Source organism: Synchiropus splendidus, chromosome 2, assembly GCF_027744825.2.
Source record: "Synchiropus splendidus isolate RoL2022-P1 chromosome 2, RoL_Sspl_1.0, whole genome shotgun sequence".
Taxonomy (NCBI): Eukaryota; Metazoa; Chordata; class Actinopteri; order Syngnathiformes; family Callionymidae; genus Synchiropus; species Synchiropus splendidus.
Window position 1 is genome coordinate 24346048 of NC_071335.1, and position 17489 is coordinate 24363536.

Sequence of the window (17489 nt, forward strand, 5' to 3'; positions counted from 1 at the left end):
ATCCGGACCGGTCAGAAGAAGAGCGCCGGGATAAGCAAAGATAAAGATGCCAGACTTGCCTGTGAACACAGCAGCATGACAAGCTCCACCACCGAGCTGCTGGACTTCATACACACCAGACCTGAAGGGATGAAAAAGCACATCAGTCGCTACATATTCTCCCATCCATGCAGATGATGATCTTGGATTGCACATCTTCGAGCCATCTGCCCGGATACTACTGATCGACCCTAATGAGCTGACATGATGTTATTGTAAACTAATACATATTTTGGGCCTTGTATTACAGCCAGCATATGTCCATTGATCCTTAATGGTAACCCCTGAGCTTCTTTTTGGGATCAAGGGAGCAGTGAAGGATCAAAGAGTATACTGCGGTGGCCAATTTTGAAATCATGTTTTTATTAATAATTTAACTTGTCGGCGGAAGTATGTCATCTTCCAATTCGCTTGCAGGACTTCCCGAATCTTACCAGTACGCATGAATATTTATTATCTTTTTGCATCAAATTATGAAACTGTGGAAAACACGAGGGTCTCCAACACAATTATACAGGAGGTTGAGGGCCCATTAAAATGTACATCCATTGAACAATCAAAAGATATTCTCCCTTGTGATGTATTGAGGATAAAGCCTGTCATAATGAACACTCTCGAAATAATCCTTCCACAAAAACATGCTGCTGAATGGCTACGCTTGAACACAGTCGGAGAGGAGTTCACCCATTTATTGTACTTTATATGAGCATTGAGCTGAATTTTGGTCCAACTTGACGTCTTTAAAGCTCTTGCAAGCCGCATAAAAGTACTAGGCAAGGTGGCTTTATCCCCTGGGCCTTGTGTTTAACACATGATATAGAGAAACAACCATCATTTTGCACTGCTCATGAACTACAAATTACATATTTCACTCATATAAAGTGAGAAATTATTAATTATCTTTTTTTTTATTCATATTTTTCCTTAAAGCTAGATATAGTTCCCAGTATTTGACTGCATAATAAATCACTCAGGAAGACCAGTTTATTGTTGATACCATATGGAGAGGTGGAAAATACATACACGCATGCACGCACACACACACACAAAACGGTACAAACATTTACTTCCCCCCTCTTTTTTTCAGGACCCCCTGCAGCTATCAATCAACTTTCCATTTTGTTTGGTGGCAGCAGACATCCCAAACACTGCTATTAGTGGCCTGGCCTATGACCCGGCCTCTGGAAACCTTCAGTGTAGCTCGTCGCTCTGGGCTCGACCACGCTCATCATGACGTGGGATTAACAACAACCTACAGATGTTGCCCGCGAAGATGACGTCAACTTTCCCTTCTGTTGCTAGAACTGAACAACTAAGCACCAGGTCAGTGGTGAAGAGTGAACGACAGAGATGCCTCGGCGTTCAAGAATATGTCAAACTTTCATCCTGTGTCTCCAGATGTCCTCTGCCTGTGAACTGGCTTGTTTGAAAGCTACTGAAGATGGCGACACACTCACTTGTACCCTCGATGAGAAGCTCTTGTCCATGACTCCCCAACAGCGTCCGAGACAGGAACGGTGCAAAGTCCACAAAGATCTCTCTCAACAGAGGAGCTGCCTTCTCAAGAGCATGTTCGAGACGCTCGGAGATGCTGCAGGTGAGGACAGGTCAAGTCAATTATGGCACATATAGGACATCATTGAAGCCACACAAGTCAAACTCATGGTCACATCATTTCATTTGGTCCTTCAGTACACATAAAAAATGCACCAAAACCTCGGAAATGACAGCATTCATGATTAGTCACTGGACAGACAGGGGAGAAATTTCACTTGATGGCCTCCTGGACACCTCCATGGTGAGGTGTTTCAGGGGTGTTCCACTAGGAGAACGAACGAGAACAGACCCAGGACATGATTGAGCGATCATGTCTGTAAACTGCCCTGGGAACCCCTCAGTCAAAGGATGTGAAGGAGGGTTTCTGAGGGAAGCATTATTTCAGTTGCTGCTCCCACGACAAAGCCACGGTTAAGCAGAAGAAAGCAGATGCCTCCTCAACCTAGTGTGATTTTAATGCTGCATGTTGGAAAATTAGAACTATGGAATCTGAGACTGTAATGCGCTGTTTCTCACTTGAGAGTTAAGCAAAAGTAACTGGCTAGTTTACATTTAGAGCACAAAAAAACTTCTTGTTTGAAATGTATTTCTCTTCATGTCAAAACAACAGCAGGTTGATATATTTTCGACTTTCAACCACTGGCAAAAAACAATAACTTTTTAACAAAGACTGACAAATGTATTCTTTGATTTAATATCCAGCAAATCCTACAGATACATATTAAAAATATGAGTTAACATTGGCGTGAGTCACAATATTACGTTTCATTAAAAGCTCTGGTGTGTGTGTGTGTGTGTCAGCACGGGAGGGAGAAGGAAAATAAGATAAATCACCTCATATTGGGGGCTGTGTGCTGGGTCACAGGGGAGAGTTGGGGGACAGATGGCAAGCTAACGCTGCCTGGAACCTGGCCGCCTGCTGCAGGGAGAAACCAAAGAATTCAGTTATTAGTCTGGATGTTGGACAAGAACAGCACACAGAGAAAAGAGCTACATGGTCAGTGCAGTGAACCTCTCACACGTAGCAACACAGTGGTCTCCATTTAAATGTATGGGGCAGGGTGATTTATGGTTGAAGGGGGCAAGTGAGGTTGTAATTCTATGGTCAGATAGTGGATTACAGACTCGACGCACAATATTTCTCCTTATCAACTTACAGTTATGCGTCTTGTATTATGGAAAGATGTGATTTACGTGACATTTTGTAGCTCTACGGGATATTTATGCTGAATAAATCAAATAGGAACAAACTTCCAAACGCTTAGTTGTTTTTCTGTGCTGCATCTGTGTTGAATTGCGAAGCCATTTAGTTGACCGTTTAATTGTACAGCTAAAAGCTACTTTACGACTCCAATGAGGAAGCAGAGAAACACAAGATACAACATCCATGTTTGATTGATTTGGCCATAAATTCACAGCTCTGTGGCTCGTAAATACCATTAATGGAAGAGTTGTCCAGCGAGCTTGTTTTTCTGAAGGAAACTGATGACATGGTCATGTGTGTTCAGAGAACGTCAGTGGGTATATGAGGAAGGAGGACCTCAGGTAGAGAGATTGTCGTTCTACAGTGCAACCAAGTTTCAGTCCTGAAGAGGGAAACCCAGCAGGTGCCCCAGTGTTTACAGGCAAAGGCAAATCAGGACTGGAACCCGAGTGCCTGAACCATTTGGCCACTTCTGCTACAGAATATGTCGGGGTTGCCACAGTGACACTACACTATGCTGTTTCAGAGAAATTTTTAACTTTTTCAGTGGCGACTTTAAAAGAGGCCAGCAAAGTGTGTCCATTCTGACATTTTCGCTATTCTTAAAACCGCTGTGACTTTATCAAGATATTTTATTTTATTATTATTTTTTAACATTCTGTCACCTCAATCAAATGAAAGTTGATTTTACCAATTTGATTATATGCCACTATATCATGATACATTTTCCCAGGATTTTGTAAAGATAGTTCTGAGTTGTTTACAGCAGTGAAATGTGAAGTGAAAGATGATTCTTTGAATAAACTTCTAATTCCACATGTAACTCCAAAACACCATTATAAAGCAATAAATAATTCTCTGTCCCATCATCAACATTTCCTGGGAATTCCATCAAAATACTTTCAAATTGTTTTGGCAACAGAAAAAACAGGCTGACAATAACATAATTTCCTTGGCAGAGAATGACTATGATCCATTCGGGATTATAAAAACAAAGGAAATGCGTCAAAGAAATAACATTTATGTGGAGTCACGTGGGAATGTGGTGATGAATTTATTGACATTCTGTACATTATTATATACAAGTGCGTACTCACATGCTGAATCATCCGCAGCAGTGCTTTGGGAAGTGTCACTTGAAGAAACGACGGCAACACTGTCGACGGGTGCTGTGCTTGGTGCAGTGACAGTAGGAGTCGGCTGGACGGAGACGGACGAGGCAGATGATGGCGTCTTTCCAGCTTTTTTAGGTGCAACAATGACGCTTCTGTGTAAAACAAGATGATTATTTACAGTGAGAAAAGAAGATTGGGTTTCACAATAAAATCTGAGTGAAAGGCATTTCTACTTTTGTTTGAATATATAAACTCTCACTACAAACTACACAGTAAGTCTTTGTATTTCTGTGAATTTCCCTTAACCATACTGAGTGAGTATTATGCACTGATCACAAAAAGTCAGATCAATTTTGTACAAAAACTGGGAAAGAGAAAAACTGATTTGTCTGTTTGATCTGTCTTTTGCTCATGGAAGATGAAAGTGAAAATTCAAAGAGTCAGATTACAAAGACTGAATTCTGAGGTTAAATTGTGATGAGAAATGAAATTCTGAAGTTAAAGTGAGAGATTAAAATAAAAATGTCGGGGAGAAATCAAACTTGTGCTCTACAGCAAGTACATCAAGACCTTTTAGCCCCGTTGGCCCTAATCCTCTTTAACATTGACATCGTAAAGTTCAGTATTACTATTGTGAACGTCGTACTTATTGATTGTTACATGATGCATTAAAGGCCTTTTGCCCACGAAAAAATTCCAAACCAAATCGCAGCTTTAGACCTGTTTATGTCAAATAAAAGTCACTCGATTCTGACACCGGACACCAGGAGCAATCACAATAAAAAGCACCCAAAAGGGGCAACACAGCATCACAAGTAGCTGTGTGTGCTCTGCCACTGTTTGAGGAGTAACAGTGAGCTATGACTGAGTGGGGTACGACTCCCTCTCCAGTGAACAGCAGCTGGGAAGAAAGCAGAGCGCAGATAAGCTGTCAGTTTGGTTCGGCACTCTGACAGGCCACTGGTCATATCAAAGAGAGCTGGGTCCTGCTTATCAGTGCTGACACAGAGGAAGCAGAGTCTAATCACTGGCTACTGCTCCCTTTCAGAAACACAAAGCAACAGATTTACTAAAACTGAAAGGTGCCAGACAAACCAACTAACTTTACATTCCTAAAGTTTTTTTTTCATGGTGGCAGGGCACATGCAGAGGCACTAGCTTACAGGATAGTTGGCCCTCGCTTCCTGCGGTGTACATACCTGGCTACAGTATCAAAGCCTGATTGAAGACAGCTGATCCGCTCTATTGGATATAAGGTTGGATGTTGAACAATGACAGCTGACCTTTGAAAGAGATCTATGATGCAGGAGTGAGAGCTGGACCAGACGCTCAACAGCGGCGAGTCGAAAACAAATACAAGAAAAAATGTGTGACGCCATTGAAGCTGTCTTATTAGCCATAGATCACTGTATTTTTTTTTTAATAAAGGAAAATGATAAGACCAACTGGTGCTATCTGGAAGCGCTGGCGGTGCTGACATGAAGCACCCCAACTGTCAACAGCCCCAGATCAAGAGCCTCTTGATAGTGAAGTTAGGAATGTGTGTTTACAGTTGTACAATACTGTAGCAAACCAAGCAAATATTAAATGAATGCACCAAATATATCCAGAACGAAATCTTATGGTTCAGCAAATTCCAGCACTGCCGTAATCATTAAAAACAGTGCTTCGGATGAGTCTTTATGACGACCACGCAATTGCCTTTAGGGGCCACCAAGGGCTAAAATTCCAACATCAGACTTGACTGCATGCTTGGGTGCAGAAGTTGAGGGTTAAAATTCAACTTACAAATGCAGCCGTGAGCAAGGTCAAATCAGCCGGCACAAACGCATACACAAAAGGAAATGTAATGTAATGTTTGAAAGCATAACAATATCACACACTATAGCAGATGTTTAGCTCCCAGGGAAACACAAATGACTTTTAGGAATATCCCCGGGGAAAATGCCTTCAAACCCAGTTAAGGAAGACTATTTTTTAAAAGCTTGATAAATAAACAAACGGCGCATTTTTTAAATGAGAGAAGAACTCATTAAAAACATGTTTTCCTTATCTTGGCCTGTGAAGGCGCTTCGTCACGTTCACCATTTAAATATATGCACATGAATCTATAAATAAATGCATGAGTGTACAAGTGTGAGCTTGTCTGTCAGTGGGCATGTTTGTGTTTGGCCTTCCATCTGTTCCACAGCAAAGGCACAGTGAATTATTCAGCAGGTCATTAGCCACACTTATCATGAGTGGGCTGCCCCAGTCGATTAATCAGCCGTCAGCGGACCCACTCAGCCCACAGACTGGGGCGCTGGGTGGAGTGTGTGGAAGTCTGAGAGTGTGTCGAGGCTGCAGTCGTGAGAGGCTTTTACCTGCAGTGGATGTGTGACGTACACAATGTGCTGCAGTTATCTTGGCTATTCCAGGTGAAACACGTGTCAGATTGAGCGAGGAACTGTCCGTCTCATGTGCGGAGACGCATCACTCAACGGAGTGTTAACCTCAAAACCAGCCAGGGAGAGGTGAGTGTGAATGTCCGCATGAATTAAGCAGACCTAAAGACAAATATTATGCACAACAAGATGACTGCATCGTCAAATACTGTTTTACACAACAAGTCCTCGGAATTAGATACAAGTTTAATAAAGTCTAACGGAAGCCCATTACTACCAGGTTAAAAATACAACAACAATAATAATAATAATAATACATTTAAAACAAACAAAAAAGAAGTTGGCAAAAAAAAAAATCACCAGGGTTTAAAAAAGTTGGGCTTAAAGAAAACGTTTTTGCAGCCATGTGCGGGAAAAAAAAATCATCTGGAAAACACTCGAAGTACCACAAAACATGAATATGATTTCAGCAGAAAGAGTTGGGGCCTCACTGGCAAGTGAGCTTCTGCAGCGAAGCTGAGGCACATTCATGTAACTCCGCGATTCAGCTCCTCGATACTTTTGATGTCGCTTCCCCCTTGAGGTGGGAATGGGCTTATTTAATAAAGGAATGTATTTTCTCCACCCCTACATTCATCTATGACCCCCAACTGACCAGCACCTAAAACAGGTGTCAGTGAAGGGATTTACAGAGGCAGGAAATTGGGGGAGAGCAGCAGCCCCTCAGCCACCTCTTCAGGCCATCACAGGGTAATCTCTCCCGCCCATGAGTACATGAGAGAACTGCACTGACTCGGCTTCTCAAAATGACATACTTCAAATGCAGGTATTTTCAGCTCACCTTTCACCCAAAGTAGCTTGGAGACACTTGGCAGTTGAAAATTAACTGGGAACATTTACTACACGCCTGCACTTCTGATTGACACCGTCTAACCTTTATTTACTCTTATCACAACGTTAAAATACCAAACAATATGTAGCATGTATATACAACCATCCATAGCAGATTATACGATTTGTGGCTTTCAGAATGAAGGCTAACGTGCCACCAAGCTTGGTCCGAGCCTGACAAAATCGATGACTGATAAAAAAAATAAAATAAAATTTAAAAAACTGTTTCGTCCTCTTCATCAAATGTGGCCCTGATTATTCAGATCAGACCACAAATGGTGTTGCCATGGAAAGATCAATTACACTAATCCATAAATTGTTACCGTTTCTGGTGCCCTCCATTCCTCCCTAAGCTGTACATTAACGCCACCACTGCAACGCAACACTGGATCCCTGTACATCGGCTTGCACACGCCTGCGAAGCCCAGCGCCAGGAATGCAAACAAATGCACCATGTATATCCCAGTGACTAACACTCGCGTATTCTGCTGCATGCAATTCTAAATCATGGGCTTGTACAATGACACTGTTTAGTTCTGGTTAGTGTCAGCAAATATTTGCAGACTGGCTGTCATAACAGGGGCATGGCTGAGAAATGTATGGGCCAAATCCACCACCAGGTCTCCACGAGGAAATAAATTAGCAGGGATAATTCACCCTCCGACACACGCCAAGCCAAAGCTGCTTTTTTTAATCTAGATGATCCCACTTTTTAAATGCACAATCTGGCCAAGTGTGTAAGTAAAAAAGAGTAAAAAAAAAAACAGAGTAAAAGGATACACTTTGGCATGCAGTGGGAATCAGAGCAACTCTGAACTTCACAAAAAAGATCCATGACTTTCATGGGTATTTTATCCAGCAGGTCTGACACGAGCAAGGCTTAATGCAAACCAAGAACTAGAGGAGCTCATCCCTGTACTTTTATCCGTCATTCTAAATAAGTGCTAAAATTGCAAAGACCTTAACTACACTTGCATTTGCACTACAGGCGTATTTGAAAAGACCGAGGGGTGACCTATGAGATCATCAGGATCATCCTATGTTTTGTTTGTGTACTCTGTCACTGCACATCCCTGCAACATTTTCCCCCAACAATATATTATTTAGCATATGAAGTGAGCCATTCACAGAAGTGTGAAAGTGTTTAAGCAAGACTAGCTGGGTAACAACAGTACATGTCCAGCCTGCCACCTTTTACTGAAGGATTTACTTGATGCCTGTGCAATATAGTCCCCAGGCACAGTATACCTGATGCTGTGATGTTTGCTCATTGAAGATGTCGAAAAATAAATGCTGATTTTTAGAATGGACACACAAGTCGAAACAGGTTGCTCAATGCTGTGGTGGAGAAATCGAAGAACCCCATGGGTAACCCACCGACTGCACCAAATCTCTCCGTCTCCATTAAAATTTGGATAAAATAACCCTAACCCCAGAAGCTAAATCCAATAAAATGTTTTAAAAAAGAATCTACTTGTTTTAAGTCAAAAATAGCAATGAAGTTCCGCTTTTGTCGTCGTTTCGAGAGTTGCAGTACTGTATTGCATTTTACCTCAAATGTACTTGATAGGTGTAAGATTACCTGTAGCACGCAATGATGAAGGGCAACAGATTAATACAGAGATTGGTGAGGCTTCTTCTCATACTTGGGTGCCTGGATTAGACCCCCTGCATCAGGACAAAGGCAGCCAGCGAGCTGTTACTCTATGCTTTCCAGCGCTCCTGACGTCCTCTCTTCCGACTGAGTGTGCTCAGCGGACAGGAGCCAGTCTAATCCCCCTGATATGAGGAGCGCCCTGAGACCTGACAAAGCATTCCTAAGATAAAGACATGCGATCACAGAGATGCGGTGGAATTCCCACAGCTGGGGGTAGACAGACTGACTGAGCTACAGAAAGAGATGGAAGAAATGTTTTCCTGCAGCACGCGAGAACCTCACTGTGACGTCTCCCGGGTTCTCTCATCACTCCGTCCAGACACCTCTCCTCGGCTTCATGTTGTCTGACTCAGCCTCCAAATTCAAACCAGACTGGTGAGCATCCTCTTTCACCCGGTTCTGTCTGGCATTTTTGCAACCTCAACCCCATCGGCAGAACCTCGAGGAGCAACGCAAATTTAAGATTTTCCTTTCACAAGACATCTCTTTATCTCCAGAGACAACCGGGAGGTGAGTAGCAGCACAGAAAAAGAAAGCCACTAAATTACATTGACACAGTGAAAAGAAACAGCTTCCTGTCATCTTTATCTCCCCATCTCTGCATCCCAGACATGCCTGCTGCGATCCTTAAAACTGGATCTTTGTGGAGCAGTTTGCTTTGCACCCGCACTGACAGCTAACAGGGAAAACAATGAAAGCAGGTTGGAGCCAAAAGGGTTCCAAGTTCAAAAGGTTCTTAATAACAAAGTCATGTTTCTCAAGACCAGCAACGTTTCCTCTGAGGACACCAAGCTGAGATGTCTTCAAGGTCGACTTTCAAAAGGTCCCCCGAAGTTAGGACAGGAAAAATGGTACGAGACTCAACCGTGAAACCTAAGAATCACAGCAGAACAGACCATATGGAATCCTGAGAAACCGATGAAGCTGTCAGCCGGTGTCTACCGTAGCAGCAGGGGAAATCTCAAACAGACGTTTCCCACAAAGGTAGTGAGGATAAAAAAAAACCTCATTATTAGCTTGGCTGCATGCATGTGTTTTACTAAATGTGTATATCATTGTTTTACAAGTTACTGTCTCTGCTGAAGGTGCAATGATCACACTTGGGACCAGGTCAGATTAGATGGTGTCTACATGGCCTGCATATGCATAAATGGGCTCTCACTCATATACAGTGAACTGTAAATGTCATTCCTTAGATTGGGGGGAAACGAGATGCCACAATCTCTGCTTTGAACACTAGTCTTTACAGGTCGAGATATTGTCATGCTTTGTCAGTGATGATGACTTGAATGAATTCAATCATTTGCAAGCATGAACACAATGCCTTCTGCAAGCCCTCACCTGTCAAAAGAGCGGAACTGCAGCGACGAGTCTCTGGCTTGGTCACTCATGTTCCCCAAGAAAGTCGGGGGGAGCAGATTTGGATCCACCGTGATGTCATCAGCCGGGGTGCTGACCAGGCTACGCAAAATGTCCTTCACGTTCTTGCCCTTTGAATCAGCTGGTCGCACTTCGGGTGACAGTGTGGAGAGGGCTTCTGACACAGCATCAGGACCATGAGCGACGCCAGAGGTGGACAGGTCAGCGTCGCTGGCTGCTGTAGAGGTGTGGTCGTCGCCAATGCCAGAGTCATAATGGCGCAAGGAGACGCCATTCTCCGCTTCCAGGACTCCAGCACTGGTCCTGCTATCTGTGCAACAAATCATTATCAGGTTAAGTATGTCCACATTAAAGTTCTGGCACATCAAAAAGATGACGCACAGCAGCGCTTGTTCAGTGAAGGGATTAGCATTAGCGAGTCTTGAGTCACGTTGGGAGAAGGTTCATTTGCCACAGTTAATCACGGAATGTTTGAAAGCGGTTGTCGAAGATCTAAACGCCCCAGAGAGTACTTAAGTCTTTGGCGCACATCATTTTGGCAAACCTTTCCTCTCAGAGTCTCAGATTATGCTCACTCCGAGATCACAGGTCTCAGCAAGTGTTTTCAGGTACAAGTCCTTGCTTCAAGAGGATTTAGAGATTGCAATTCAAGTGTATGCAAACATAAATGTGTGATGTTTAAGTGCGCAGCAGAGTGATAGAAGGCCTAGAGAGCATTCATGATCTGGATATGAGCGTGCCAGGTACCTGTGCTCCGTGCAGAGTTTGATCGTTTAGGTGGCTTCCTGTCATTTTGGGGCTCCAGAATGTCGCGGTACTTGGACACCATGAGGACGGAGATGAAGTAGACCACAGCAAGAGCCAAAAACTGGGCCTGTTTACTGTCCTCCTGAAACAAACGACACACACTAAGCAATCTGCCAGTTTCATGATGCTGATTTGCTCACGTGTTCAACCCACAACGTCTCTGAAGACAACAGCCCTGAGGCGGTTGATGTCCATATCCTGAAGCAGCCGCTCCAGGTCTCTCACTGGAGAACTTCCACCTGTCACAGCATCGACTGGACTCTGTGGCAACACACGTGCGTTACACCATCACAACTGTTTGGATCGTGTGCAGAACTTTCACACAAATATTTATCAATACATGTGATAGGTACAGGGAAGAGGACGGCTTAGGTTTCCCAGCTTTGGGAAGCAAGTCCTCCTGGGATCTTGTCCTTAACATAATGGGAGTCACTGCATTATAAATGAGCTTTAACACCCAGTTCAGGGAAGAACAAGATGACTTTACTGGAACCCACTGTATCATTTCATACAGAAATGTCAAACGCCCCAGTCTAATGTAACACACAGCCGTCCAGCAAATGTCGTCATGCAATCAGATGTGAGCTAATTCGACACCAGGGGAGTGTATGAGAGAAATAAAGCGGGCAAAAGGAATGACTGTGTAATACAAGGGATTTTTGAGATGACTTGCCTGTGCTGCCGCTGATTTGGCCGTTCCCAGGACGTTGCTGGGAATCACAGCGCTGCTGTGTGTCGCTCCATCTTTCCCGAACTTAAGCTGAGCTTGCTGGCATTCTAAACAATTTCTTACCGCCATAGCACAAACTGTGGGAAAGGAAATGATGTGATTCAACTAATTTTGGAATTATTTAAACAGTTTTAAATGCAACATATGTCATGCTCAAATGACGATGATTTTAGTGACAGAAGTACTTTTCCTCCTCTACCTTAACCTGTCTCAATCGTCCTCCCAAGTTACACCTATCCTCTGCATGTCCTCATTTGCCACCTCTACGAACCTCATCCGGTGCCACCCTCCTCTCCTTTTTTTGTACGTCCACGTCAAAACATTCATCATCCAACAGTGTCTTTCCTCTCCACATGTCCAAACCATTTCCAACTCACTTTTCAACATGAGCTTTTCCTCTGACACTCCTGTTTATAATGTTGTCCTTTCCCAATGAAAACATGAGTGTCCTCAACTTCTGTCAAGGCCACTGCCCATAAACTACACATCACGTAGATCTGACTACTATCCATTAAAGCTTCCCTTTCACTTGAGCTGCAACACATCGTCGCCTTATGCCCAGCCTGCACTTTCCTCTTCATCTCCCTTTATTTTAATCTATTACTTGACCGTTTCCTACCACCTCTACTCTTCTCACCAGATCACCATCGCCTCTCACTGCATCATCAGCAAACATCATCGTACATTGAGACTCCTCCTCATGGACATAAAGCTAACCTTGTCTGTCAATCGCGGGCAGGTGCTAACTCTTAAAAAAAACAAAAATGTTTCTCAGAAGACAAGGACGTACTAAATAATATACTAGCATTTTTTTTTTAAATCGAAAAACCTCTGAGTTTAATGAAATAGTGAGGAAGTGGATTTTTCAACTTGCAAGCCAGATAAATTCAATACACACTTTTAATCCAACAAAAAACCCACGCAGTGAAAAGCTGAGAAAGACAAAAACAGAGAAGAAAAAGTGAGGCCACGACAAGGTCAGCTCTCTGGCCAATTTTGGCAGCCCCGTTCGCTCTTCCCTGCTCCACCTCCTCTCTCCAAGGTTATAGTGCGAGAGGTCTGCTCTTGAATCCAAGCCACCGTGCGGAGCCACATAACAAATTAAGCCACTCTGCTGTGCCATGTGCTGACGAGGCAGCAGACTCGCCCTTTAGTTGCTACACGGGGGAAAATATTGTGATCCGACAACTTCATGTGGGTTCAAAATGCCAGATTTGTAATCTAATGCAGCGCTTCCATGTCGCAGACCCTCCACACCCCCCGTGGTTGGGTGCTTGACAACTGACAAATGTTAACTCTGAGCCATTTAGATTACCAAGGAGGGTATTATTCCGTCTGGGAATGGGCTCGCTTTTTCCATTAGGACTACTCTCTCATACGGCCATTTATTAAAAAAAAACAGGAGAGGAGAAGGGAGGGGTGGAGACACTAAAACCTTGTTACAGTCTTCGAAAATCAGATTAGGTGCCAGTGTTGGAGAGCACATACCTCATCAAATATTCATTTCATAACGACAGCTTTTGAAAACTGGACTAAGGCTTTGCTTTTCTATAAATACAACAGCAGCAGTAAGCAACTAACGGCTAGATTTCCTCCATCATAGCCTTGTTTGACTCAGAGAAAGGAAAAGAGATTGAGAAAAGAGGTGGCACTATATTCAGAAAGCTGTTGTTAGAGAGGCTTTGAGTTTAACAGAGAACTAAAAGCAGCAGATGAAAAATATCAGGTGGGAAAGAAGCTACACTGGAATGAGAAGATTGCTTCAGGGAATATAGTATATAAGTGCTGCAAGTTTAAGTTATATCAAAGCTCAACAGTGATGAAGAAATCAATGAGGAATTAAAATCAAAATGGAAAAGTATGTGACTAAAACAGCCTGAATAAGGTTGAAAAAAGGGGGATCACCGAGGCGAAGGCACTGTCTGAGGATTCCTCCGGACGACATGTTTTTCTCTGCTTCGATCTCAGTGAAGTTTAGTGAGCTGGCAAAGACGAGGACGTCCACAAGGCTGATGAGCCGGTTTAAGAAAGTGACCGACGCCTCCAACGTCAGACCTTGAGACGGCTCGATGTTCTCAAGTTCATGCTGGAAAAAAGACAAGACGGGAAAAACAAAGTGAGATCATCCCTAGAACAAACAAGTGAAAGCAAACGGAGGGGTGATTTTTATAATATAAATGAATTTCACAAAAGTGAAAAACAGATTACTCCAGTAAACATAATATAGTGAGAAAAAACGTTTTTACATGTTTTTTTTAGCTACAGTTTTGCTTTAAGTTTTTTTTTTAATTAAGACCGTCTAATATCATTTTATTTTTTATGAACATCTATCTTTGACAAAGTCTTACTACATCTTAAAATCATGAGTTAATTTTTTTTGTCACCAAACTTTTGCAACTTTAGAAGCCTCTTAAAAAGGCTCACGCCAATTTTAGGATAACATTGGATACAGATAATAAAATTTTGGAGAACCACAAATCCTTTACAGACAGTGGTTTTGTCGTCGTCCTAACAAGTATTGTGCACGCAAGTTCCAGGATGCCACATTAGAATTGCTAATTTAAAGATGATATCTATATGCACCAAATCCTGGATTACAAAAATATGTATTTAATAATTATATATTTCAAATAATATGTAAAGTGAAAGAAATTCCTCAACCAATTTAGAATTTTCAACAAATGACAACGTGAACGTAACTGAATTACAAAGGGCTCTGACATTCAGTAAAAGGGGCAATGAGGTCATTAAAGTACAGAAGAGCATCTAAGAGTTTAATCAGTGAACAGAAAAAACAAACTAACGTTGTTAGAAAGCAGTGAACAGTAGCGTAATGTGATTGGCTAAAGGTCAATGTGGATGGATCGCTCCCTGCCAGTGGAGCTTTGCACAGGAGACTCAGAGAGTGGACTCACAGTGGACGAGGTAGCAGCCGACAGCAGGGGTAATATGCCCCCGCAAGCCATGATGAGATTGTCCACCATCTGGGAGACAAGGTGGATGCTGTTGTGAACAAACACCACGTTCTCGCTGCTGTTCACAAAATCCAGGATGGTTTTAGTGGAGTGACTGTGGAGTGAAAAGACAGAAGTGAGAGAAGGCTGATTCAGACACAAATAAAAGAAGTGCCGGTGACGTGAATATAATTTAAAATGATTCTGTCTTTCATCAACTCCACCTTCTCCACATCTGCACGTCTGTTTCAATGGCGAAAAGCAGGTCAGTAAGAAGGCGTTGGTGCATGTGAGACCAGCGGAATTCTGGGATACGAAACATGGTAGAACGAGGGGCTGACGTTCCACTCTGTCTCTGCTGGTCTGAAGAATCTCCTGGTGTTGCTGCAGGCTGAGATTGGCTGGTCTCCTACAGAAAGAGCAGAATAATCCTCAGAAACAGAACATTATAGCCATTCCCAAATGTACTTAGATTCATTCATGGCAGTGTACCGTTGTTGAGGTTTCTTTGAGTTCGAGTCTTTCGGTGTCAAAGGCCACGTTGGACACATCAAGTCGTGCGATTTTGATTTCTTTGGTCTTGCTTTCTATGTTGTCTAAGGTCTCAGGGGTCTGGCTGGCAGAGGCAGAAGACGTAGTTTCATCCACAGTGGTCTCCGAAGGCCTTGTAGGTGAGGTCAAGTCTGAAGTTTCTGAACCATTCTGGGCATCTGGTTGGTCTGCAGAGGGCACTGTGGACTCTTCAGTAGGAGGTTCACTTTGAGTCTTTGCTCCAGGAGGCTCTGTGACAGCTTCTGAACCAGATATGGGTTTCATATCAGTTTCTTTGTTTAAATCAGAGTCTTCTTGTTCAGTTCCCTTTTCCTCAGCTTCATCATGATTCTGTTTCTCATTCTCTTTAACCACCTCCTCCTCCTCTATTGCAGCTTCCTCTCGCAGCTCATCCACACCAGCTGGCTGGATCTCAGGATCAACAGAGGAGCCAGCCTCCAAACTATCAGTGCAGTCCTCGCTCTCTGGTTCCATTTGGTCCCCCTTGCTCTTCGCTTGTGCCACCTCAGCGTCTGTTTCTTCCAAAGAATCTTCGGTCATAGAAGGTGAAGATTCCTCTTTGTGGTATTCACTGTCGGTTCCAGAGGGAGCAGTTCCGTCAGCTGCATCTGGATCACCAAGTGATGAGATCTCGACATGGTTTTGAGAAGGCTTTGTCTCCATTTCCTCTGCGTTTGACCCATCTACATTGTTTACTTCTGATCCGCTACATTCACCTGAACCAACCATGACCTCCTGCGCAGGTTCCTCAACTTCTTCAGGGCCTGCCAGGATGTTGGCGACAGTGATGGACGCGTGTCCTCCTTCATCAGCGTCCTCTGCCTTACCAGAAGTTACCACTGAACTTTCAGATGAGTATGGAAGTGACTCATCAACAGTGAGCTCAATGACAGTAGAGGGCGTCGTTTCTTCTTCAGAGGCTCCATCACCATTGGTCTCAGACTCTTGACTGGCACCAGAGACGGTTCGGATGGAGCCCAAAGACTCTTGTTGCTGGTACCGATTGAACATGCGAGATAGATTCACCTTATGCTGCTCAAAGGTCACCTGGACACACAAAAGATAATGATGTCAGCATTCATAACCACCTGCAGGACTTTCGTACCCTAAAATGGCCCCTGCCAAACAATTTGCTACCTCTTCAGTCTTCACAGAGTCACGACTATGGCTCTCTGGACCAGTCATTGTAAACTCAAATGTGTATTTGACGCACAGCTACAAAGGCATTCAGAGGGAGCAGGCATCCACCAAGCTGTGATATATATATATATATATATATATATATATATATAGAGAGAGAGAGAGAGAGAGAGAGAGAGAGAGAGAGAGAGAGAGAGATATATATATATAGATATATAGATAGATAGATAGATAGGTGATAGGTGTTGAGTCAACGCATCTCACTGGTCAAGCACTTTAACAACTACCACTCATTTATTCATTCAGTGATATTAGCCTCAGAATATCGCACTTCACCCAGTGCGCGTCTACCTGCAGCCCATTAACCTCTATCAGTCATCTCTGCATCTGATATCAGTCCTGCTCGCCGACTGCCTGTCTATAACAACATTGTCCCACAGTGGCATTTGAGGAAGAGCCCGTCCGTGTAAGCAGTCATAGATTAGCGCTAGATACTATTAAGAGTGTGTCTGCGAGCTGTGCTGAGTCTGTGTCGAGCATTGGCAAATCCTCCCACGCCTAATTTAAGACCCCCGCATTAATCACTGGGCTTGGAGGACAGAAAGTCAAAGATGGGTATGGAGGGGGAGCGAGGGGCGGGGGGTGAAATCAGACCTGCTTCTTTCACCTGAGGCTATTTGGACTGGAGGAGGTAGAATTAGGAAAATCTAGAGATCAGAAGGAAGTGAAAATAATGACGGGAGGAAATGGAGTGAGGTCACTGCGAAAGAAAAAAAAGGGGGCGGGATCGAAAGAAGCAGATTATTTGTAATTAATTAGTCGTTATTGTTCTAAATTAGCCACTACACGAGGGCTCATTCGTCTTCTGTAGTGGGAAGCAGTGATTGGTAATCTATAGCTGCTTCTGAGGGCAAGGCTTGTTCTGAATGCACCACTAGTCTCCTCCTGTCTCCCTCACAGTGATCAAACGGCACTGCACCATTACTTTGAGCTTAATTTGACGTTTTTGTTTTCAATGAATCGGCTGCGTTCGGAACCGGCTGTAGGAAATGTCACGCAGAAGAACGGAGCGGCGCATT

The 17489-nt window shown here is 43.4% G+C and overlaps 1 protein-coding gene across 7 annotated transcripts in view; it reads right to left on the reverse strand.

Annotated features, from left to right (window-relative positions):
• The window catches only part of lrba (LPS responsive beige-like anchor protein), a 160710-nt gene that overhangs the window by 113080 nt on the left and 30141 nt on the right, over positions 1 to 17489 (reverse strand). For 5 of the 7 annotated variants that reach the window (XM_053855604.1, XM_053855601.1, XM_053855598.1 and 2 more), the window contains exons 22-33: positions 15211 to 16317; positions 14943 to 15127; positions 14680 to 14833; positions 13670 to 13850; positions 11708 to 11841; positions 11188 to 11295; positions 10975 to 11116; positions 10189 to 10537; positions 3898 to 4067; positions 2431 to 2515; positions 1497 to 1630; positions 60 to 121 (exon numbers count right to left, since the gene is read on the reverse strand). In XM_053855604.1, coding sequence (XP_053711579.1) covers positions 60 to 121; positions 1497 to 1630; positions 2431 to 2515; positions 3898 to 4067; positions 10189 to 10537; positions 10975 to 11116; positions 11188 to 11295; positions 11708 to 11841; positions 13670 to 13850; positions 14680 to 14833; positions 14943 to 15127; positions 15211 to 16317 — 2811 coding nt within the window. The remainder of the gene's footprint in view (positions 1 to 59; positions 122 to 1496; positions 1631 to 2430; positions 2516 to 3897; positions 4068 to 10188; positions 10538 to 10974; positions 11117 to 11187; positions 11296 to 11707; positions 11842 to 13669; positions 13851 to 14679; positions 14834 to 14942; positions 15128 to 15210; positions 16318 to 17489) is intronic. The other 2 variants (XM_053855600.1, XM_053855599.1) reach the window with 2 other exon arrangements.